This window comes from Tetrahymena thermophila, assembly GCF_000189635.1.
Source record: "Tetrahymena thermophila SB210 genomic scaffold scf_8254593, whole genome shotgun sequence".
Lineage (NCBI taxonomy): Eukaryota > Ciliophora > Oligohymenophorea > Hymenostomatida > Tetrahymenidae > Tetrahymena > Tetrahymena thermophila.
Window position 1 is genome coordinate 543082 of NW_002476364.1, and position 24555 is coordinate 567636.

General features: G+C 21.7%; 8 protein-coding genes across 8 annotated transcripts; 4 read left to right on the forward strand and 4 right to left on the reverse strand. All coding sequences in view use genetic code 6, as the record gives it.

Moving 5' to 3' along the window:
* Window positions 1-477: 477 nt before the first annotated feature.
* On the forward strand, window positions 478-2975 carry TTHERM_01216130 (hypothetical protein; the record flags this gene model as incomplete). Its single annotated transcript, XM_001009464.2, has 5 exons — window positions 478-616; window positions 682-927; window positions 988-1881; window positions 1935-2315; window positions 2413-2975. 5 exons carry the CDS (start codon window positions 478-480, stop codon window positions 2973-2975), a joined length of 2223 nt encoding a protein of 740 aa, XP_001009464.2.
* A 239-nt stretch (window positions 2976-3214) lies between these two features.
* TTHERM_001216094 (hypothetical protein) lies at window positions 3215-3635 on the reverse strand (the record flags this gene model as incomplete). Its single annotated transcript, XM_012798303.1, has 2 exons — window positions 3215-3572; window positions 3625-3635. 2 exons carry the CDS (start codon window positions 3633-3635, stop codon window positions 3215-3217), a joined length of 369 nt encoding a protein of 122 aa, XP_012653757.1.
* A 1903-nt stretch (window positions 3636-5538) lies between these two features.
* Window positions 5539-9904, forward strand: TTHERM_01216095 (kinesin motor catalytic domain protein; the record flags this gene model as incomplete). Its single annotated transcript, XM_001471116.2, has 12 exons — window positions 5539-5875; window positions 6482-6857; window positions 6946-7088; window positions 7157-7547; window positions 7619-7697; window positions 7767-7820; window positions 7883-8304; window positions 8358-8647; window positions 8706-8778; window positions 8969-9107; window positions 9168-9662; window positions 9737-9904. The coding sequence occupies 12 exons, from the start codon at window positions 5539-5541 to the stop codon at window positions 9902-9904; spliced, it is 2967 nt and encodes a 988-aa protein (XP_001471166.2).
* A 206-nt stretch (window positions 9905-10110) lies between these two features.
* TTHERM_001216089 (transmembrane protein, putative) lies at window positions 10111-11721 on the reverse strand (the record flags this gene model as incomplete). Its single annotated transcript, XM_012798304.1, has 2 exons — window positions 10111-11457; window positions 11656-11721. 2 exons carry the CDS (start codon window positions 11719-11721, stop codon window positions 10111-10113), a joined length of 1413 nt encoding a protein of 470 aa, XP_012653758.1.
* A 1288-nt stretch (window positions 11722-13009) lies between these two features.
* TTHERM_01216090 (WD domain, G-beta repeat protein) lies at window positions 13010-14840 on the reverse strand (the record flags this gene model as incomplete). Its single annotated transcript, XM_001009460.3, has 10 exons — window positions 13010-13098; window positions 13157-13356; window positions 13419-13492; window positions 13569-13644; window positions 13721-13842; window positions 14025-14142; window positions 14219-14283; window positions 14357-14584; window positions 14662-14736; window positions 14790-14840. 10 exons carry the CDS (start codon window positions 14838-14840, stop codon window positions 13010-13012), a joined length of 1098 nt encoding a protein of 365 aa, XP_001009460.3.
* Window positions 14841-16236: 1396 nt separating this feature from the next.
* On the reverse strand, window positions 16237-16689 carry TTHERM_001216069 (hypothetical protein; the record flags this gene model as incomplete). Its single annotated transcript, XM_012798305.1, has 1 exon — window positions 16237-16689. One exon carries the CDS (start codon window positions 16687-16689, stop codon window positions 16237-16239), a length of 453 nt encoding a protein of 150 aa, XP_012653759.1.
* A 1396-nt stretch (window positions 16690-18085) lies between these two features.
* Window positions 18086-19291, forward strand: TTHERM_01216070 (hypothetical protein; the record flags this gene model as incomplete). The annotated part of the gene is made up of 1 exon (XM_001009458.2): window positions 18086-19291. Exon 1 carries the CDS (start codon window positions 18134-18136, stop codon window positions 19289-19291), a length of 1158 nt encoding a protein of 385 aa, XP_001009458.1. The 5' UTR covers window positions 18086-18133.
* Window positions 19292-20738: 1447 nt separating this feature from the next.
* On the forward strand, window positions 20739-23931 carry TTHERM_01216060 (3',5'-cyclic-nucleotide phosphodiesterase; the record flags this gene model as incomplete). The annotated part of the gene is made up of 10 exons (XM_001009457.2): window positions 20739-20798; window positions 21140-21244; window positions 21436-21640; window positions 21720-21934; window positions 22335-22440; window positions 22540-22694; window positions 22801-23097; window positions 23357-23464; window positions 23640-23733; window positions 23792-23931. 10 exons carry the CDS (start codon window positions 20739-20741, stop codon window positions 23929-23931), a joined length of 1485 nt encoding a protein of 494 aa, XP_001009457.2.
* Window positions 23932-24555: the final 624 nt, after the last annotated feature.

The window sequence follows — 24555 nt, forward strand, 5'->3', positions numbered from 1 at the left end:
AAAAAATACTTTGCTAATGTTAAGATTTAAATATTGATAGAATATTTATTTATTAAATAATTTCTTAATTTATTTAAAGGAAACTTTTTAAAAAAATATTTTGAAAGTTTATAAAATAAATCAATTAACAAATTAGGAATTCTAAATATTTATTTTAATAATTAAGTTTTAAAAGATTTCAACAAATGGATGTATTTTATTTACTTCAGTGGTTTTTTAATGATTGATTTATTGATTGATTCAAAATGATTATTAGCTCTAATTTATTATAAATTTGAAGAAACTTAACCCCCTATTTACAAATAATTGATTTGTTAGATTTTTTTTTGTTTTTGCCATTTAAATCTTAAAAAGGAAAAATTTTATATAAAAATTAGATTAAATCAACAAACAAGCAAGAAGTATTTATTTATTTATTATTCGAGCTACTAATTTTTCAAATAAGTAGAAAGAAAAATAATTTGAATTTGCGACAAAATGATTATCTCAGAGCAAGAGGATATCATTTGCTTTTTTTGCCATTAATCATCCTTTTAGTTTAGTAATTTGCAAGTTTACAGACTATGCTCGTGCTCTCCTTCTTCTCCTCTTATTTGCACTTATTGTTGCTTATCTAGTAAAAATAACATTTTATCATTTCTTCTAAAATAAATACAAAAACTTTTGTTAAATATAAAATAGAGGAAAAATTATTTTGTCCAGAATGTGGCATGTTTTTTGATAAGCAGATTTTAAGCTAAAAAGCTTCTTATTTAAAAAATTTAGAAGTTAAACAAAAGAAGATTTCTTAGTTTAATTTTCAATATTAAAATAATATGGAAAGCTAATTCTTCGCTCAACCTATATAAAATTAGGCAAATATTCATTGCTAACAAATTCCCAATTATTAACAAATGAATTTCGTAAATATGCAACAGCAAAATTATGGTATAATTAATTGTATTTACAGTTTAAACATAACTTATATGCATTGTTTAAATTAAATAGGATAAAATTTTGTTAACGAAATGTATTAACAGTAGTCTGAGTAGGAATTAAGAAGTAGAATAAATATGAAATAAGCTTAAGCACATCCTTAATTAGGAATAAGCTTAGCAAACAGTTTGTATTAAAGCCCTATTAAAGGCTCAAATAATATAAATTCTAATTTTAATGTTTTCGATGCTAAGATTAGTTCCTATGTTTCTAGTACAAATGAAGGAGAATCTAACAAATAAGGCTAGTTCAGTAGTCAACCAAGTAGTCAAAAGTCAGATTGGAGCTAATAAAAAAATATTGAATAAAATCTCTTTTGTTCAATCTAATCTAATTGCTATAAAAACCAAAGCAATATTGACTTTTTTAATTAGTAAAACACAATTAATTAGCCTTGGGTATTTAACCAGCAACACTAGTAGTAGCAGCAACAATAACAACAACAACAATAAATGCAATAACAATTTTAACAGACCAAATAAAATAAATTTAAATAGAATGATAAATAATTTTTTAATAATGTTTTTGATCAACCTAAAATTCAGTAAGGAGGCTTTGCTTTTCCTGTAAACTTGCAAAACTAATAACAATAAATATATCATTCTTTTTAGAATTTTTAATTGCCTAAAATTAATCAATAACAATAATAATAATAATAATAAATAATTTTTGAAGGAAAGGAATAGCCTCCTCCTTAGATAATATAAAAGGATTTGAAAATAGAAGAAAGTGAAATTAAATAACAGATTTAGCAGTAATATTAATTAAGTTAATAATCAACTATTATTGATGAAGAGACAGTAGATAAAATCAATAATTTTTCATTTTAAAATTCAAACACTCAACTAGAATAAAGTAATGAAAGTAACTATATGAACTATCTTCAAAAGGTTCCTTAACCTTAAAGTAAATAAATTTACAAAATTTTAAAATGAATGTTTTAATATTAATTTTTATAGAAATACTGACTCACTTGCATCAATCTTTGGATCCTTCTATCTTGCAAAAATAGACAAAAGAATATAGCTAATCCTTGAATAGCAGTCAAAAAAGCCTAAACAGCTCTGGATTTGGCTAGCAAGCTGAATTCTTTTAGACAGTCGGAAAAAAGCTATAAAGAGTTAATCGCTCAAATAGTGTTTAGCTGTCACAATCGTTATCTTTAAATGATTTAGCAGACAGATCTTTGAATAAAAGCTTTAGTTTATAAGAAAAACCAAAAAATTAAAATAGAAACCAGAGATCCTTTAGCAATAAAGATCTTGCTGAGCTATTTAAAACCAACCGCTCAAATTCAAAGTATGAAATGGAAAGTAAATAAGAGGAACCTGTAATAAATGGTAAGTTGATTAAAAGTTATTTAAATATTTTAATTTATGGTAATTTGCTTACATATTTCTAATATTTATTTGTTTGGTCTAACTTTTTTTATATTAGAATAATAGATTCTACAGTTCAAAAAAGAATAAGAATAGATGCTTTATGGAAGAGATTTCCTCATCAAAAGTTAGTAGCAACAAGAAATTAATAATCAAAATTTTCTAAGCTGTCAAAATAAAATATAAACAATTAACCATAATTAAAATAACAACAGCAACATCAATAACATTTAAATGAATAAGCAGTTACCTTACCATGAAAATTTTGGAAATTCAATAAGCGTCAATCAAAACGCTTAGGTGCCTACATTTTTTAACAATTTCAATAATAATCCTAACTAGAATTACTTTTAAAGTAAAAGTAATATGTTTGCTTAATACGCTAATTAATCACAAGTTTTCTAGTAACCATAAATTCCTATTTAAAATTGTAATATTTTTCAAACTTAGAAATAATAAATGGATTGCTCCTCACAATTTTCAAGAGCAACTAATTAAAATCAACCTTAAATTTAAAACCAATAAAGCAAAATGCAACATTAATTCTAATAATAGTACATGTAATAATCTCAAATAATGAACTTCAGATTATTCTCTAATAATCAAATGGAAGAAATGTGAAAAAAAGTTGTTGGTTTGTAAATAAAGAAAGTACCCACTCAGTTATAGAGTATCAATAAATGAATTAATGCACAAATAAATAAATAAATAAAATAATAATAATAAAAATTTTCCTAAATTATTTATCTTAAAATAAAATAATTAAAATAAATAAATAAATCAATTAAAATGAGTTAAGAAAAAATAAAAAGTACTAACTTACTTACTATATAAATTAATATGTATTTATGTAAATAATTTCATTTTTCTTCTAATTTTCCACATTTTTAATTAATTATTAATTGACCAATTGTTAATTGTTCAATTTTAATCATTTCACTCTCATTTATATTTATTTATTTATATCCAATCATCCATCTATATTTATTTGTATTTGATTCAAAAAAACTCTTTTTTTATAGATTTCTTTACTTTTGAACTTGTAAGATTCTCTTTTTTAAATTATAACTTTGCTTGTTTTCTTTAGAGATTTTAACACAGTTCGCTTTTATTTTTGAAAATTTTTATAAATGCAAATTAACAATTTAGCAATCAGCATGTAGAATCTAATCCTGGACTTATCTATTGATAAGAAAGTTCGCAACTAGTTGAATCACTCTGTTTTTTATATGAAAAGTTCAAAATTTCTTTTATTTAAAAATTAAAATACTTGACAAGCATTATAGTATGAAGTACACTGACTCATGCAAACAGGAAGTGTTTTATCTTCTACAAATTATAATTAATTAATTAATATTGAGTTTAAATTACTTTTTTATAATTGAATACCTTTAGTATCGCAGGGAGGAAAATTCCATTAGCACAAGAACTGTTTATATGCATTATAGCATTTATCGTTGTAAAGCAATATTACACTCGCTCTATTTATAGAGAAATCATTTTAAAATACAATAAAATTACTACTTAAACTACCCTTTGCTTATTTCAGAAATCAGTCTTTACTCTATTTACTTTATGAAAACATCTTTTATATATAAATCTCTAGCACTTGTAGTATAACTTGGCCATACAACCTTTAATATTTATACAAACATAATTCAAACTATTAAATTTCTATTCATTTATTTATATATTTACTCTTTCAAGAGGAACGCATATGTTAGGATACAGATAATCCTGACAGAAACTAATATCCTTCAAATAAGCTTTAGAGCTAACACAAGTACCGCTTTCATAGCCACTTAGCTGGCATCCTTTAACAAGTGAATAAACAAAATATAAAGCTAGAAATATATAAAATATAGTTTTCATAGTAATTTTTTTGATTTAAAATATATGAACCTTATTTTGTTCTATAATCAATATTTAAATTAAATCTGTAAGCTAAAAGCAAACCTGTTTTTAAAATTATTATTTGTAGAATTTTCAAAACTAATTTTTTAAATAGTTAAACAAACAAACAAACAAAAAATTAAAATCATTTTCTAAAATATTTATTAAAAGTTAGCTTAAAATTTTGATTTCAAAATTATCGTACAAAAAAATGATTAAATAAAATTAAAAAGTTAAAATTTTTTAATTAAAATTTTTATTTTAGTTTTTAAAAATGATTTTAGAATTATTTTTCTACAAAGAGAAATTTAATTTTATGCTTAAAATTTATTGTAGATTAATCAATAATTAGGAATAAATAAAAAATGAATAAAGAGATCAAACAATCTTCACATATAAAATTTGTAAGATTAATTATAGATAAATCAATGAATCAGAAAAAATAAAAAAATTTGCAAAGGGTTCGATCCTCGCAGATGAAAAATTTTGTGGAATAATGAATAGATAAAAAATTTATGAAGGGATCAATCCTCACAGATGGAAAATTTTGAAGATTAATTGAATTTTTTTCAAAGAGTTTTTTTGTTAATGGGAGAAGTTTTTTGAAAAAGTAGTTGAAAAGTATGAAAAATAAAAATTAAAAATAGATTTAAAAAATGTTTGATGAAAGAAACTTTGGTTGTTTGGATAATAGATAATTTAAATAATCTAATAAACTTTTATTTATAATATTTATTTATTTATTGATGTGTTATTATAATAATAGTAATAACTAGTTATTTATTTATTAATTTTATTTTTGGTGTGTTTTTGTATTCAATTTCTAATCTTAATGCTGCTTGCTTGTGTTTGCTTGAAATCTTTAATGGGTGGTTTATTTATTTATTCTATTTTGATAATAAAAATCAATCACTAAATTTTCTTCGCTCAATTCCAAAAAAATTTAAAAATTGTATTGTTAAAAAAAAGCAAAAACTAGCTGGTAAATTTTGAAAATAAATTAATACGATATGCCTTGTGCAAGATTTTTATGATTGATAAAGAAAATTTGGGAAACAAACAAAAACAATAGAATATTGGATATGAATGAATAAATATTTTTCTTATTTTGTTGTATTAAAATTAAGAAAAACAAACAATCTTTGAGGAATTGTATAGTGAGAAATCAAAGTTTTTGATAGAATTAATCATATAAAATTAATTAAAAGAAAACATAAGATTTGTTAATAAAAAACAGTAAAAAAGGAATAAATTATCCACTAAAGTGATATTATAAGGAAATAAATAGGACATGTTTAAAAACAGTCTGAATTCCACACAGTTTCTGAATTAGTCAGTGACTAGTTTAGCAAGCACCTCTCCCATGAAGAACAATCACCACAACTAAAACATAATTAGCAACCCAGAGAACATTCAAGTCATGATCAGGATAAAGAACAACTCCTTAACTGAATCCCAAAGAGTTTAAACTGACCCTGTCGTTGTTGAAAACAATCAGATTCGTATACAATACTCAAATGAGCTTAAGTCTCAAACATATAGCTTCGATAAGGTGGCTACAAAAGACAAAGACTAGGATTATGTATTTTAGGAAATAGGCACTCCAGTTGTCAGTTACTGTCTAAAAGGTAAAATAAAACTAAATTTCCATTTTTCAATTTCTATGTAAAAATATTCATTGGCAGACTCAGTCTTACTTAATTCACAATAAGTATTTAATGATAAAAAATAATGCTCAAAGTACTTCAAAAATAATAACAGCAACTTCATTTAACAACTTTATCGTTAGAATATTCCATCTACAGATAAAGAAATACTATTAACATCGTTTAAATGAAATAAAATTTCTTTTACCCATTCAAATTCAATCAATTTATTGATATTTTCACAAATAAATAATAAAAATAACAAGCAAACATATTTATCAAAGTCAGCAAAATTTAACAACTATTTTTTTAATTCAAGCAAAGGAATATCTATCTATCTATCTATCTATCTTCTCATTTATTTTTTAAATACATCAAATAAAATTCATTCATTTAATAAAAAACAAAAAACAAAAAAGCAAAAATTTATACACAAATTTATAATTAAAAATGCATTCATTCATTCATTCATTTATAAATAGATAGATACATTAATGAGATTTTTATTATATATGTAATACTTTATTTGAATCAATTTATCATTTTAATCAAATGTTTATTTACTAAATTATTTTCTACACATTGAAGGGATGAATGCTTGCATCTTTGCTTATGGATAAACAGGAGCTGGTAAGACATATACCATGACTGGCACACAAACAAATCCTGGAATATAACCCAGAGTCTTAGAAAGCCTTTTCAAATAATTGAATGAGAGCCTATATACAAACGAAATTTAAAGCTTTAAAATTTCTGTAAGCTACTATGAAATATATAACGAGTAAATAAATGACCTAATAAGCAACAGGAAGGATATTAAAGTAAGAGAAAATTTGGAAGGACCATTTATTGAAAATCTTACTTAGGTAACAGTCCATTCGTTTTATGAAGCATAAAGTACTTTTAATAATTCTACAAAAAACAGATCAATAGCTGCTACTTAGATGAATAAGCAATCTTCGAGGTATTATTTAAATTAATATAAATTAAATCATTTTAGTTAATTAATTGACATACTTGATTGAAATATCATTTATTTATTTATTTTATAGATCTCACTCTATTTTTACTGTTACAATTCAAATTATTGACAACAACTAGACAGAAATTTAAAGTAAATTGAATTTTGTTGATATGGCAGGAAGTGAGCGTTAAAAAAAAACATAAACAGAAGGATAGAGATTAAAAGAAGCTGGTACACTAATTAAATATGATTGATAAAGCATTTGTATTAAATATCTTATTGATTAAATATAAATTTAGGAAGTATAAACAAAAGTCTTTTTGAGTTTTCTAAGGTTATTGCAGATTTAGCAAAGCAAAAAGCTAATGTGGTTTTCAGAAACAGCAAATTAACTCACATATTGAAAGATTGTCTTGTAGGAAATAGCAAAACTTTTATAATTTGTGCAATAAATCCATCTTTTTACCATTTAGATGAAACCGAAAACACTCTTAAATTTGCAAGCAATGCTAAATTTATTGAAACCAAACCTTTTGTTAATTAAGTTGTTAAAGTTAACACAGATGAACTTCAAAGATAGATAAAAGAGTATGAATTTACAATAGAAAGCTAATCAAAATAATTAATCGAAAAAGATCATATGATTGAATAAATGAGAATCCATTCAGATAACTTAGACGAAGAAATCAAGTATTTATTTATTTAATTAATTATAATCTTTGATATTATTTTTATTTGATGATGTATATTTATTTATCAAGGTAAATAAGGACTTACTTTTGTAAAGAAATTCAAGATTTAGAGTCTGAAAAAATAAATCAACTGAATGAATAGCAAAATGTAAACTCAAAAAAAAATAAATAAATTATTTTTTATTAAATTTTCTTGTTTTCAATAAAAAATAAAAAGCAAATATTAGAATTAAAGTAGCAAAATGCTTGGCTTTCCTAATAAGCGTTTGATGTAAAAATTGAATTAATTACCTTTAATTATTCTAAAATCAATTTTTTATGAAAATTTTAAAGACTTAACTTAGCTTGAGCTAGCAGTAAGGAGTGATTGACAATCAAGAAGCTCAAATCAAAGAATTAAAATATAAGATTTTAAAGATGCACGAAGAAAAAAATCAACATGTTTATGAAACAGAAAAATAGAAACTTCAATTACCAATTGATTAAGATTTTACTTATGATAATTGCACAGAAGATATGACACCAACAGCAGGCTTAAGTCTGAACGTTAGGAGTAATAGCTTTGAAGATAATGAGGAAAAGTTGATATAATTAGAAGCAAATCTTAAAACTTTAGTTAATTAAAACAAATTCAATAAAAGCATACAAAAGTAGTTAGAAGAATAGAATAAATAGCTTGAAAATGAAAAATCATTTCTAAAAAATCAGAATTCTCTTCTTCAAAATGAAAATTCATAACTCAAAAATGAAAACAAGTAAAATTTTTATTAAAATAAATTTAATTAAAATTTAAATCTTAATAAAACAGAGAAATAGATCAAAAGTCTAGTCTGCTTTTAAGATAAAAAGAAAGTTTGATCGAAGAAATGAATAAAATTAGTTAAAATTTGGGGCTTAAGAGTTAAATGTATGTGAACGAAATAGAAAATTTAAAAGAGCAATTATAAATCTAAACTTAAAGGCTAGAAAGTCACTAAAAAGAAAATGATTCACTCAAAAGACAATTAAAAGAAAGAAAACAAAAAATAATTTAAGAAAAAGAAATGATTATCTAACAATCAAAAAAAATCAGCGAAATTTCTCAGTCTATCATTTCAGGTATTTATTTCTTTTTTTATAAGATAGCAATTTAGTTAATTTTCTTTATAATAAATAGAAATCTCTTAAGATTCTTGCAGCTCAATTCAAGAAATCAGCTAAAATCAATTCAACTGCAGCATAAAAGAAATGTAAAATTATTATTTTAAAATAATATTTCAAATATTTAAATTTAATTTATTTTTAATTAAACTTACTTGACGTGATTAATTATTCTAATCATGATTTTAATTATCTAATTTTTTTATTTATTTATTATTAAATTTATTAATTTGGGATTAAAAGAAAAATAAATTTATATATTTTGTATTTTGAAAACAGACTTCAAAAAAAGTGTAAAGAATTAAATGAAATAAATGCTGAAGTGATTCAAGATTTAGAATAAATGAAATAGCAAAACGAAGATTTGAACAATATGATCAAGCACAATAAATCAGATAAACTAACTAATCATTTACAAGTAAAAACCAATATTTATTTATTTGATTATTTAATTTTGAGTTATTTTATAAAAAATTAGTTTATTTTGGAAAAAACTAAAAAAAATAAATACATTTCTGACTAACTGATAAGATATTTTATAGAGCATCCAGATTAAGATGTTAACAGAAAGAAATACGATTGCTTAAAATAATTTACTCATTTCGTTTTTTCTTCTTTGCAGAACCTTCTTTCAGCAAGAAGCTCTCATGTTTCCCTTAGTGATCTTATCCAAAATAAAGATCAAAATTCTCATCTTGTCAAAGTCAAAGAGTTCATAGATAATCCCAATTATGATATGCTTGTGTATCACTTTAAAGAACTTTTTGATAAAGAAAAAAAGAAACTATTTAGTTAATATAAAACTCTTAAAGATTTTTTGATCATAATTGCTTAAAATTAAAGACCAGATTAAATAATTACAGAGTAAGACGAATTAAAATATGGCGAATACATTGATTTGTATGCAGAGACTAATTAAATTCATCAAATGAGAGCTCTAATTTTCGATGAATACAATTAAGTTAATCTAAGAGTAAGTTACTTGCAAAAATTCGTTTTTTATTCTTTTTTTATTTAATAATATTTAATATATAATAATAACTAAAGAAATCTAAGAGATCGCCAATAAAACTATTTAACAGAAATGCTTTAAGCGAAAGAAATTTGAACCAATAAAATTTAGGTGAATTCTAAAGTGTTTACGATGAGCAGAAAACAATATATGATTATTATGCATAAGGTAAGAAGAAGGTTAAGATGAATTAATAGTTCTGATTTTAAACAAAATCTTTTATCCTTATCAGCTAAAATTCAAAAATTAAAAATAATTAAACAAATAAACAAACAAACAAACAAACAAATAAATAAACAACCAATCAAATATAGCTGTTAAAAATTAAGAATGTTTTCCACTTTAATTTTACATTTTGACTAAAATAGTTAGTGCAGTTCTTTCTTTCAAAATTAAACAAAAAAAACAATCAAAATTGCTAACTTAACTCAAATAAACTTATAAAATTGAATTAAAAACACAAAAATTAAGAAAAAGAGTTGAAATTGGTGAATTTTTTGATGATTAATTAATGAATTTATTTATTTATTAATTTTGATATAATTTATAAAAATATAAGAAAGAATATTTAAAGAATGATAGAAAGAAAGAAAATAAATAAATAGATAAATAAAAATTAAGAAATGGTTTTAATTGAATGTATCAATCTATCTATCTATATACAATAAATAATAATAATAAATGAATGAATGATTGCACTAACTATTAGTTAATTATATAAATATAATTTTAATTATTAAACCTATATAAATTACTCTATTTTATGTACTCCCTTACTATTATATTTCTTGTTGTTAATAAATATCTTTATAAATAAAAGCCAGCCATTCAGCCAATTATAAATATTTTCAATATGATTGTTAATTATTTTAATTTATTTATTGAGGTTTTGTTTATATATTTATTTATTTATTTATTTACTCTTTTGTTTATTTATTAGTTTGTTTGTTTGTTTTTTTTGTTTATTGTCTAGTTACTTAATTATTTACATACTTACCAACTAATTTTTGATGAAGCAAGTAAATTGATAATCAATTAACTAACTTTCAAAGCATTTATGATTGAAATTTAAATACTTAAAATTAAAAAATCCATTCATTTTTTAAATTTTTTTATACGCTTTTTTATGTTTGCAAAATCTAATTGTTACGCCTATATTATTTTAAAACAAACAAAAATTAATAGGATATTGAAATGATAAAATAGAGTGAATGAGTAAGTAAGTAAGTGAATAGAACTAATTAATGATTACCTATTAAAGATGGTTTTCATCGTCACTATCGTTTTATGAGTTATTTTATTACTAATTTTAACTATTACTTTATTATGAGGATATATAAATTGGCTGGTTTTGGTTTGCTGATTGATTGTTATATTAAAATCTAATTTCTTCCTAGTCTTATTCTTCTTTATTTTATGTCACGTCGCTATCCTCTTCATCTATGTCTCTGTTGGATGCTTCGCTTATATTATTACTTACATTAATTATTTTATCTTGATTATTACTCTTTTCATCACTATCTTCTTCGTTAGCTTAGCGCTTTATTTTAGATTACTTGCGGCTACTACTTTATTTGCTTTAACCTTTCTTTTATATATCTTCCTCCACCTTATTATTACTAATTTCTTGCGACTAACTATCGTTCATCATCTCGTTATTATTCTATACTAACTCTCTAATCGCTTCATCTCTTTTCTCTATTTCTTCCTATGCAGCCACTAAGAGCGCTTCTAACTCTGCTACTCGATCTCTAAGCTTAATATTTTTTAAAAAGAGTAAGTAAGTAAGTTATAATAATAAGATTGATTCATTTCTACATAAACAAGATAATTTATTATGACTAAAAATAAATATGTTTGTTTACAAATTGAAAATTTTGGAACTTTAAGAAACGTTTTTTTATTTAACTTTGTTGAATTATTAAAATTAATATTGGAAAAGTAACTCTTTTACTATTTCATTTTCTTCAATCGCTTGCTTTAGCAATTCTTCTAACTAACTCGCCTCAGGCTTTTACATATAAATAGATTATATCCTTAAATTTTTTCTTATTTGTTTTGTTATTTTATAATTTTAATATCTTTGCTTTTTTTCCCTCTCTTTTCATAACTATTCAAAATTTCTTTCTTCTATTTATTTTATTAAAAACAAACAATTATTCTTTGTTCATTCATTGATTCATTCTTATATTCATACATTTTCATCCATAAATATCACACCATCATTTCAAATAACAAATTAAATCAAATAAAACAACGATTTTAGTTATGTATTCAAAAATTTATTCCTTTCTTTATTACTCTAAAAGCTTTTCTTTTCATTAATTTTCATAAGTGATTCATCTAAAATAATTTTCAAAAAGTAAAAAAGGACAATAAGAAAATTAATTTAAATAAATAAATAAATTTAAAAAATATTTTAATAATCAAAAGGAAGTTTCCTATTAAACACTAATTCAATAAAAGTAAATTCATTTATCAAATAAATAAAAAATAAAAAATACTTTGAATTTTTGAATAATACAAATATATATAAATAATAAGAAGTAAAATATTAAATAAATAACAATTTAGTTGCTTTTCCTTAGAAAATTCAATTCTTTTGATTTACTGTTATTGGATTTTAAAATAATTTAAATGTTGTTAGATAAAATATATTAAAATTGAATTAATGCTCTCTTATAAATATTAAATAAATTACTAAAATTTTATGCTTTTTTAGATAGATAGATAGATAGATAGATAGATAGATAGAAATATTTAAAAATTGGTTAACACTCTAATATAAATATGAAATAAAAAACAAAAATTATTACAAAATAAATTTATAAAATTTATTATTAAAAGAATTTAAATTTAATAAAATACTAAAATTTTATGCTTTTTTTGATAAAAATATTTAAAAATAAATTAACACTCAAACTAAAATTATTACAAAATTTAAATTAATTTTATAAATTTGTTGTTTAAATAATTTAAATTAAATTAAATTTACTAAAATGTATGCTTTATTAGATGGAAATATGTTAAAAATGAGTTAAAACTCTAATATAAATATTAAATAAAATACTAAAATTATTACAAAATTTAAATTATTTTTATAAATTTGTTGTTAAAATAATTTAAATTAAATTAATTTTATTAAAATTTTATGCTATTTTAGATGAAGATATATTAAAATTGGATTAACACTCTAATATAAATATTAAATAAAATACTAAAATTATTACAAAATTTCAATAAATTATATAAATTTGTTGATTCTAACTAACCTGCTATGCTATAATATATTATGCTATGCTATCTCTTCAACCAAAAATAGATTCTTTAACATACAAATAAATCCAGAAAACCAGCATTAAAAAGACCCAAAGCTTAAAAAATTTAGAAAGACCACCTAAAATCAATTTTAAATATTTGTTATATCAATGAAATTAAAAAATATGAATGAATACCTTCTGGACGTAAATTCTAGAGTACATCAAAGTTAGATTCAGGAGTACCAGCAATTAAAAATCTAGAATCTCCGGTAAAATCTAAACCTTTTACAACCATATCTAAATGAGTTTATTCAGCTTCAATTGACATATATCTAAGATTTGCTATTTTCACTGCTCCATCGCAGCCTCCAAGTCCAATAAACAAACCTTCTTTGCTAAAATTAATAATTAAAACATAAAAAAATAAATAAAAAACAGTTTTTAATATTCATCTTACCTCATAGTGCAAGCACTGATTGGTTAATGGTGTGCTTTAATGGTGACAACTGGGGTAACATTTTCAGAATCCATCTTTAATTAATATTGATAAACAAATATATTTATATGAATGATAATTAAAAAAAAAGTTTGTTTTTAGAATATTTACTTCCCATTTTGTCAAGTAAGAAGAACCTCTACTTGGGTTAGCAACTGTGTAAATAAATTTCTCATCAAAAGAAAATCTTTTAATTTAATAAAAAAGTAAATAAATATTTTTTTATAAAGTATTGCTTGCTTGTTAGGCTAAAATAAATTTACAAAGCACTATAAAACTTCAAGTTGAGGTCGTGAGAACCACCTCCAAGAGTTAATTTTTTGATTAATTACTTATTTTCTAAATTAAATATTCTGCAAGATTTGTCATCGCTAGCTGAAATAATCTATTAATATTTTTTATTTATGTTACAGAGTGTAAGTAAGTAAGAAAGTAAGAAAGTTATTTATTTATTTTATAATTTAAGTTTTAAAAGCTATCCATTTTAATTCATAAATAAATAAATGAATAAATCAATTAAAGAAAAATCGAACAATCAATTTAATAATAGCAATTAAATATAAGTACTAGAGGTTTAGTAAGGTGAAAATCTACAGAGTTTATAGGAGCTGTGTGGCTTACTAATTCGAATTTTTTAGAAACTTTTAAAACGTTATTGTTTTTGTCATATTAGCAATCCCAAATCCTTTTTATTTAATTAATTAGGGGAATTTAGTGTAAACTTACATTAATAATTTTAATGGATTTGTTAATTTATTTACCTAACTATGCTATCATCACCGCCTGTAGCAACTAAAGTACCTTGATCGTTCATTTTTGCATCATTCTAGCAATTAAATAATTTAAATAAAATAAATAGAAATAAGAAGTAGAGTAAACTTAAATTGATAATATCATACAAGAGAAGGTGGATCTGGTTCTGTAAAGTCTGCTTTAACTCTGCATAATTCATTCAAATTTCCATTTTCATTATTTAGTTTATAAAAAATTGCATTTCCATCAGAACAAGCAACAACTATTTCAAATTTCAAATTCAAGTTCATGCGCTGTAATAAATCTTCTCCTGTATCTTAGTCATTGATGATATTGCTTAATCTATTGGCAGGCATACCTCTCTTATACACTAGCTTTAATTATTAAGATAATAAATATCTAAGTAAATTCCATCAATATTTTTATTTTTATGTTTAATAATTTTGCTTACAAGTGAATTTTTTAGGCCTACTTTCTGGCCACCTCCACCACCAGCAAAATAAACCTTATCTTTATACCCTAATATCTTATATAATATGCTATATTAATAATTATCTCACTATTTTTAGCATAATTTACTGAAAACACAGGTAGGTTAATTCCAAAATACCTCCTTTTATTGGTGAACATATTTTAAAAAATCTAAATTCAATTAAAGATATTTATTAATTTCTGTAAATTAAATTTTATCAGACAAAATATAAATAATAATCTAAACTAAATTTATCAAATCCTTTGATTGATTTATTAAGTAACCTCAGACTCAATTGTATTCTAAAATTGAAACACGTTATTAAAAATCTTATTATAAATGTCTCCTTTTAACATCAAATTCTTCAAATATTATTGAAATATTTTTAAATATTTGCAAAAGAAATTTTCATTCGTTTATTTTAAGATAAATAAATAATATTATTAGATTTTTTCAATTTTTTCATTTTTTCTGAATAAATTTAAAACAAAATATCATTTTTATATAATTTATTCGATAATTTATACAAAAATTCATTATAAAAGCTGATTATTTATTTCAAATACTAAAAACTATTAAGAAAATAGATAGATTTTAACCATTTAAAAAGCTAGTCTATATTAAAAATCTTATTATAAATGTCTCCTTTTTCATCCAATTCTACAAATATTATTGAAATATTTTTAAATATTTGCAAAAGAAACTTTCATTGGTTTCTTTTAAGAAGTATTTGAGTTTTTCAATTTTTTCATTATCTGAATAAATTTAAAACAAAATATCATTTTTAAATAATTTATTATTATTATTATTAGATATTTTATACAAAAATTCATTATAAAAGCTGTTTATTTATCTAAAATACTAAAAACTATTAAGAAAATAGATAGGTTTTAACCATTTAAAAAGCTAGTCTATATTAAAAATCTTATTATAAATGTCTCCTTTTTCATCCAATTCTTCAAATATTATTGAAATATTTTTAAATATTTGCAAAAGAAATTTTCGTTGGTTTATTTTAAGATGTATTTGAGCTTTTCAATTTTTTCACTTTATCTAAATAAATTTTAAAAAAAATATCATTTTTAAATAATTTATTTGATATTTTATATAAAAATTCATTATAAAAGTTGTTTATTTATTTAAAATACTAAAACATATTAAGAAAATAGATAGGTTTTAGCCATTTAAAACATAAGCATATATAATATATTTGCTTTCAAATATGATCATTTTAAAAAAATATGAAAAAATACAAACTAGCAAATTTGTAAAATAATTAAATTTTGAGTATTTATAAAGTAGAAATATTGGTATTAATCAACGAAATGTATGCTATTATCATAACTCTAATTAAACTGTACAATTTCTATTAGAAAGATGTTAAAACTTTCTATTATTTTCAAATATAATTCTTAATTTAATAGAGATTACATACAGATAGATCTATTGATTTATCATCAAATTTATAAATAAAGAATTTTTATATTTAAATTTTTGTTTTAGCTTAAATGTAAATATACTTGGTTATTACTATTTTAAATTACCTTTGTTTTGTCAAAGTCTTAGCTTAACCCCTATAGGGCTCTACCCCATAATCATGCGCTTAAAATGGGGCTTGTCGTGATGCTAATACTGGATGTGGATTTGCAGGAATTGCTAGTAATTGGACATATAAGGCAGCTACAACTTCTTGTATAGTTACTGATTGCAATTAAATTACAAATTAAAATGCCCAAGTTTCCAATTTTTCGTGTGCTTCTTGTAACACAAATAATTCAGCTTCAGCAAATCAAAACAATAACGGAGGTAACATTTATGCAAACACAAACAATAGTGCATGTGTTTCTATAAACTGTGCACAATTAGCTGCATAAGGATAAATGACAACATCAACATGTCAATAATGTGTTGACCCAAAAGCAACTGTAAATTCTGATAATGCTACTTGCACTGTTCCAACCTCATCTAAAATTTTATCAATAAGCTTTATAGTTTTGATTGTTTCATTCATTTTCTGAAATAAGTATGTAAACTATTTTAATTTTAAAAGTGTATCTGTTAAAATTATTTGTTTTCATAAAGAAAGTATGTTTATTTGTTTGTTTGTATGTTTTTAAAAGCTTAAATAGATAAAATATCATCTATTTATATATTATTAACTTATATAATAAGTTTTTGATAGGTCTAATCATTTTGGTATTAAATTAAGATTTTTATTTTACATGATATTTCACATTTTATATTAACGCTAATTGATTCATGTCTATTTTTCTTATCATAAAAATAAAATTTAATTTTAAAACTATTTTTTAGAATTAAAAAGTAATAAAAAATTGAACAAGCTTAAAAATGATTGAATAATAAATCATATTTGACATTATGATTGATATTACCAAAATAATTAATTATAAACAGTTTATTTTTAAAAATTTTAAATTGAATATTGTTAATTAATTAATTTTACATATTGAAATATAAACTTAAATTTTATTTTATGGAAAATGGATTATACATATCATATGTATTTTATTTTATGGAAAATGGATCATACATATCAAATGTATTTTATTTTATTCCAAATTTTATTTTAAAAATAAAAATTGAATTACAAAACAATTTAATAATTAGTAATATTGCAAAACTAGAAAATAAATTTCCTCTTTTTAAAATATGTTTCATCAGAATCAATTAAAAGATTTTACTAATTTTTATGACAAGAATTTTTAAAAAATCAATGATAAATGTTTAAAATCAATCTTATATCTAAATTATAATTTAAATAAGTGAAATGTTTCTATATTTTTTGAGAAATTTAAAGATAGACATATATTTAAAACAGATTTGATTGTTGATAATGCAAATTAAATTTTGGTAATTAAATTACTTGATAGATTTTTTACTTGTTTTTGTTTTGATCTATTACAGTTTTTTAAAGAGCTATCACTAATGTAGGGACTTTTAAATTTCTTAAATTCTTTTATGAAATTTTCTATCTAATAATTTAAAATCTAATTCATCGTTTTATAGTAAATTACAATAAACTAAAAAATCTTTAATTTTAAATAAATTATCATGAATAAATCTTAAGACAGTAGATCCATTTTAAAATTAAATTATTTACTTATCTTATTAATAAACTTACTTCATAAAATATGTTTAAATTAAATTCTTCTGTAAATAACATTTTTTATAATAATTCTTTTATATAAAATATTTTTCCAAAAATTATTTAAAATAAATTTTTTATTAGTTAATTTTTAAAAAAGAAATAAAGAAAATATACCCACAAATTTTAATAAATTTTTGATGAAATAAAGATTGTATTTAAAAAAGTATATTTAGATATTAAGCTAAGTTTTTAAATTTGTAGTATCAAATACAATTTGAAAAATCAATTTTTTTATATAGAAAAATTATTAAAAATTAAAGAAATCACAAACAAAAAAACAAGATGAAAAAGGGATAAAAAAACTTATACTTCAAAGATAATGAAGAAAAACAACTTATTTTTGAAAATAAAAAAGGGATATCAACAAAGAAAGAGTAAAGAGTTTGTTAATTAACTCCACTAGTAAAAATGCCTAGCTTAGAGAGAATATTTTTTATTTATGGTGACATACTGATAAACTTAAATGAAAATAAGGAGTAGGTTTTTTTTGATTAGTTGAAATTGCAAAGTGCTTTGAGGCCAATCTTAAATATAAAAAAAGAAAATGAATCCCTTTTTATGAGAGTTGAATTTAATAATGAATAGTAAGGATAAATAGACTTCAGACCTATTATTAATATTATGTAAACGATGCAAAATGATTAAATGTACTAGCTTTCTTAAACATTGTCATAGTATCAATTATAAATATTGAAACAAATCTAATTTCCTAATACCATTGACCATTCTGTTTTAAGATAAAAAAAAGAAGTATTAAGATACTTTAAAGACTCTATCATACCATAGATTTTGATTTAATAATACTAAGAAAATTCTACAGAGGTTCAAGCATATGGGTTGTTTGAATGCTTAGATAGTATGTATGATTCTAGAATTAGTGAATATGGATTTAATTAAAACTATCTCCATTTGATAGGTACAGATTTTGAAACAATCTAATAATTTTATCTAAGAGAAGGATGGTTTTCTGTTTTTTATAGTTACAGCAATGATGTTGTAAAAAAGCACCTTGAAAAAGTAATAGAGTATTTCTACTTTTAGTTGAATAATGCTTGTAAATAAGAAAACTAATAAGAGTACTAAATGAATATAAATTTCTCTACTTTAGATTAAATAGAGATTTCAGCACAATTTAAAGAAAAAACATATTTCGTCTATTAAAATAGCTAGTATTTATTTACAGATTATGTGGTTCCTGAAAATGTACATAATATAATAGGATTATTTGGCATCATGACTATTGATGTAAATCCTTAATAAATAATGAAACTCATGCAAATGAGATAAGATAGTTAATAGTTTAATTAGAATAATTTACTTTCTTAATACGGCGAACTATCCTTATCTTAATTTTAATACGAAATTTAATCTAAATTCTTTAAAGATAAATATTATTAAGATAATCTTTCTTCTACTTGTAAAGTAAAATATATAGGATGATTATTATTGTATTTTTTCTAATTTCTATTAATTTGTATGTATGTATGTGTGTGTATAGGCAATTAAATTCAATAATTAAAAATATTGATTATTATCATTTATAATCAATATCAATCAATAATTTACTATTATTCAAATAACTTAAATAAAGTGAACCTTCATAAAAAAAATTGTAAATGACATAATAAAAAGAGTGTGTATTTTTTATTTTTAATTTGAGCAAAATTTAATAAAATTAATAAAACTTATTCTAGATCAAGATTAAATAATAAAAAGCTCAGAAAGATTTTCAAAAATTTATATTTTATTGAAAAGCTAAAATCTTTTTATTCAGATTTAATAATAAAATTAATCAATAAAATAAGAAAAAAATTTATTAAATTTTGAAAAATATTATTTTATTTTACTATATAATATTTAGTTTAATTTATATAGCTATTCTCTGATTATTATTATACATTTAGAATCAAACATATTATTTACTAAAATAAAAAAAATTAAAAGAAATAAAAAAAAGTTTTGAAACCAAAATTTATCATAAATAAAAATGAATTAAAAAAAATGGCTTAGAACTAACAATTTCAAATATATTTTTATTTAATTTTAAACTCATTAATACACAAACCACTAGATTTTAATTAGGCGTTTGGCTATAATTATAAAAAATAAAATATACTAGTTAAAATTTTGATTTAGTTAGTATTCATGCACATGATGAATTCCTAATTTTATAAATTAAAATTAAGGCTAGTTTAGAATTATCTTATATAGAAGTTTGTCAATTTATTTAAATTAAAATTTTTTACTTTAAAGAAATAATAATTTAGTCAGTAAAAATAATATTTTTATGCTTTTATTAGATTAATCAAAAATAAATAAATGATTAATTAGTTATTAAAATTTGCTTTTATAAATTGATAAAAAATAGTCTTATTTAATGATACTAAATTATTTTTGCTTGAGTCAATATTTATTGTCAAGTAAGAAAATAAAAAATGAATAAATAAATAAGGTTAAATTGTTTGAATAAATTTAATTGAGCAAAAAATGAATATGAGTAATAAGCTATCATTGGTTTTTAATCAGATAGAATCAATTTATATTTATTTTTATTTAGATTAAAACTCAAATTGCTTGATTTGTTAGTTGTAAATATATGTAAATCAATAAATTTATTTATCAATATTCCTAAGTATGTATATATGTATGTATGCATGCATTATATATTTTACCATGTTGCTATCAATATAAAAACAATTTGTATGTATATAATTATCAGCTTTTTATGCAATTATTATTTATTTAATATTAATAACTTCAATAAGAATCATTAAAAAATAATATAAAAAAAAATCAAAGGGATAGATAGCGAAAAAGATAAATAAAGTTTTATAAGGTACAATAGAAATATATAGATAGGTAAATAAATATTAAGATAAAACATTAAATGTCTTATAATGTTATGAAGCTCACAACAGAGCAGTTTCTCAATAAGTTAACTTAAGAGGTAAGCACTTTAATTTGCTCTATTCATTCTCTTCTTTTAATTTAGGATTAGTAGACTAAAGTATTTCATCTTTAATCTATAAAAAAATTCAATTATACATATTTCATCTAAATTAATTTGCTATCTACAATCGCATAATTAAATTTGAGCTCTCTCATTTCAATAAGTTTGTTTTCCAAATAAATAGCTTAAAATTCTTTCAAAAAGGAAAATATTTAGTTTAATGTTTCAGATAAATAAAATTTATTTTATTAGAAGCTGCCTCAGCAAGATGAGGCAACAAACACTATTTACTAGTTGTAGGTTTGCTCTTTAATAAAATTATTTATAAAATAAAAAAGGTACAATTCATTGAAAATCATCTATTGAATAGATTAGATAATGAGAATAAGGAAAAGTACAACTATTATTACAACATCTATAAAAAGATTTAGAAAGAAATAAATGTAATATTTTATTATTTTTATTGATATCCAAAATATCTTTATTATCCTTGACTCTTTTTATTGCTAAGTGCATTTAAAACTAAGCGGATTTTACAATAATTTGGATTATTGTAGTTGAGTCTATAACAATTAAACAAAATAAAATCGTTTTTTATTTATTTACTTAACTCAATTTATTAAAACCAATTCAGGAAAAGATAGTGGAAAATCCTGTAGAAATTTATGGCCAATTCTTGAAAACATTTAAAAAATTTAAGCGTTAGTAAGACAATATTATCAAGTTTAATGAGAGAGATATTGACTCTTTCAGAAAGAGATATGAAAATACTTAAAAGCCTTTAATACCATTAATTCATGATATCAAAATGAATGTCCTAGAACGCATGACAAAATTTGGTATTTATTTAACTGCTCTTTTTTTTGTCTAATTGATCATTTTTTTCATACTGAATTGAATATTCATTCAAATATAAAGATATAAACTAGTTGAAAAGCCACAACTTTTAGATGCACTTATACACTAACAAGGAGTTATGCGATATCACTTTCAAGATGATGGAATATTAAGGAATTTATAAAGACTAGTCTAGTTACACTGCAGAACAAATGAAGTTGCTCATTAAAAATCTTTGCTTAAACTATAATGTAATCCCTTATCACAACTGGACTCACGCCTTTTCAGTATTTTAGGTACTTACTTAATTTTTTTATATGCTATTTAATATAATTTGAAGAATCTAAATTAACTAAATTCTTCCAAAATTCACACCACTAAAGTTAAATAAATAAATATTCAATATGCAAGCAACAGTTAGTTTGCCTTTTCAAGCAAGCAAAAGAGATAAAATTAAAGATAAAGGCAAATATTGCATATATATACAAATAGCTAGCTATAAGATTGGAAAATTTAATTAAAGAATGGATAAATGATAATTGAAGATTAGTTAATTAGCTCTATTGTCTTTTTACTAGTTATTTTTTCAGAAAGTTAATAATTTTTAGCCATTGAAATATATTGATTTTTCAAAATAAGTGGTTACATATTATATTTATTTTTTTCCTATTAAACTATATTTTACAAATAATATAGATGCTTTTCTGCTGCTACGAAAACTCTCCTTCTTGGAGAGATTACATCCTACCTTTTGAGTTTTTTTGTGCCCAAATAGCTGCTCTCGGACATGATCTTAACCACAGTAAAGCCTCTATTAATATATTTTTCATATTTAACAATCTTACTAATTTGTAACCATATGATTTATTTTTGATTAATTTATTCTGATTAATTAAAAAAGAGGGGCTTGGAAATCTCTACAAAGTAAAGAGAAATGCTCAGTGCAGTATAAATTATTGCGAGTTAGGAGTTTTAGAAAATATGCATGCTTCAAAATTATTCCAGATATTGCAGAGTAACAATGAACTGAACTACTTTACAGCACTAAAAGACTAAGTAATATATTTATTTATTTAGTCTTTAAGAAATTAATTACAAGATATTATACATAATACATTATAATGACTTTTTAAATATTCAATCTTTTTATAATTAAATTTAGAATAAAATACAACAATTCAAGAGAATAATTGTTTCTTGCATCACATCAACTGACATGTAAAAACACTCTAAGCTAACAGCAAAGTTGAAAAGAAGAATTTAAGCTTCAATAAAAATCAAAAACTTTAAGTAGCGTAGTCCTATTTCTAACCATTAAGACGATAATCAGCAAGATTCAAACACAAATAGCAGTGAAAATTTTTAAATAACTTCTTAGGATGAAGAAGACAACTCTTAAAAAATAACAGATTTGGACAAATTTTCAGCCATCAACAAGGAAAATTTCGAAGATAGAAGAGTAATACAATACTTTTTTATTTCTAGATATGAATGGCTATTTTTTAGTTTTAAATTTGTCTCTCTAAATAGCAAATCTAAAATGAAATAGAAACAATTAAAATATCAAAAATAAAAACAATCAATTTATTACCACTTAATTTTTATTTAAAATATGCCAAATACTTTATTTATTTATTAATTCTTTAATTGAATTATTAACTAATCATCATTCAATAAATCACTGAATTAATTAATTATTTATTCTTCATAAATTAAAGTTCTTATTGAATATAATCCTTCACGCCTGTGACATTGGCAACCCTTGCTTAGAATACAACAATTACATGAATTGGAGCTATTTGATCACTCAAGAATTCAGCGATTAAGTATCAAAATATATTTATTAATTTTATTTGTTTGATAAAAAATGTTATCACTTCGAAATATTTAGAAATACAATCAATAATTTTTTTATAAATAAACTTTAATTATTTAATAATTTTGTTGATTTCTGTCTTTAATAAAATTGATATTGATTTTAAATTTAAATATTTAATACAGACATAAAAAGAAGAACAATACAACCTCCCTGTGACTGGTTTCCTTATATATAAAGATAAACTTACTTTTCTTAATGGACAAACCTTTTTCTGCAGTAAATAAAATTAAATATATTTTTTCTTATCTTACATATTAATTGATTATTAATATAGAAGCTATGGTCTTGCCTATATGGCAAGAAATAGGTGATTTCTTCCATGAATTAAAAATATATCCCTAGTCAATAGAAAACAATCTCAAAGAGTTAGAAAATAGAAAAAATAAAATGAAATAATAGATTCAAAGTGCTTGATTGATTTATTGATTAATTCAAATAGTTGGTTGGTTGGTGGAATAATGTTTGATTGGCTAGTTGGTTTGCTTATTTAGTTATAGAGCATAAAATAAAATAAATTTAAAATGACGTCTTTTAATTACCAATTAATTATCATCAAAAAAAACACCTTTCTACAAAATAAAACCAAAAACAAAGACTCATTCATTCATAAAACATTAACATTTTTATTAACATTAATTATAATATACTATACACAATCATATTAAATAACAAAAAATTTTGATTCTATTAATTACTAACTTAATAACCAATAAAAGCACTAATAAGCAAGCAAGGAAGCAAACAAGAAAACTTCATCCTTTTGATAAAACCCAATTGACAAAAACACCTATTTAACAACATTCATTTTTGTAAGCTCTTAACAAAGCTATTAATAATCCTATCTAATTATAATCTTTAGTCTAAGTATCTACTTATTCTTTCATCTCTTTCATTTAAAGCTGCTGAAAAACTAACTAATTAAAAGTTATTGCGGTTTAAAAAACAAACAGCAATAGCTTTAAATAATAAATTTTGAAAACAAACAAACAAACAATCATTAAGTAAGTAAGGAAGTAAGAAATGATTTTTTAAAACTCA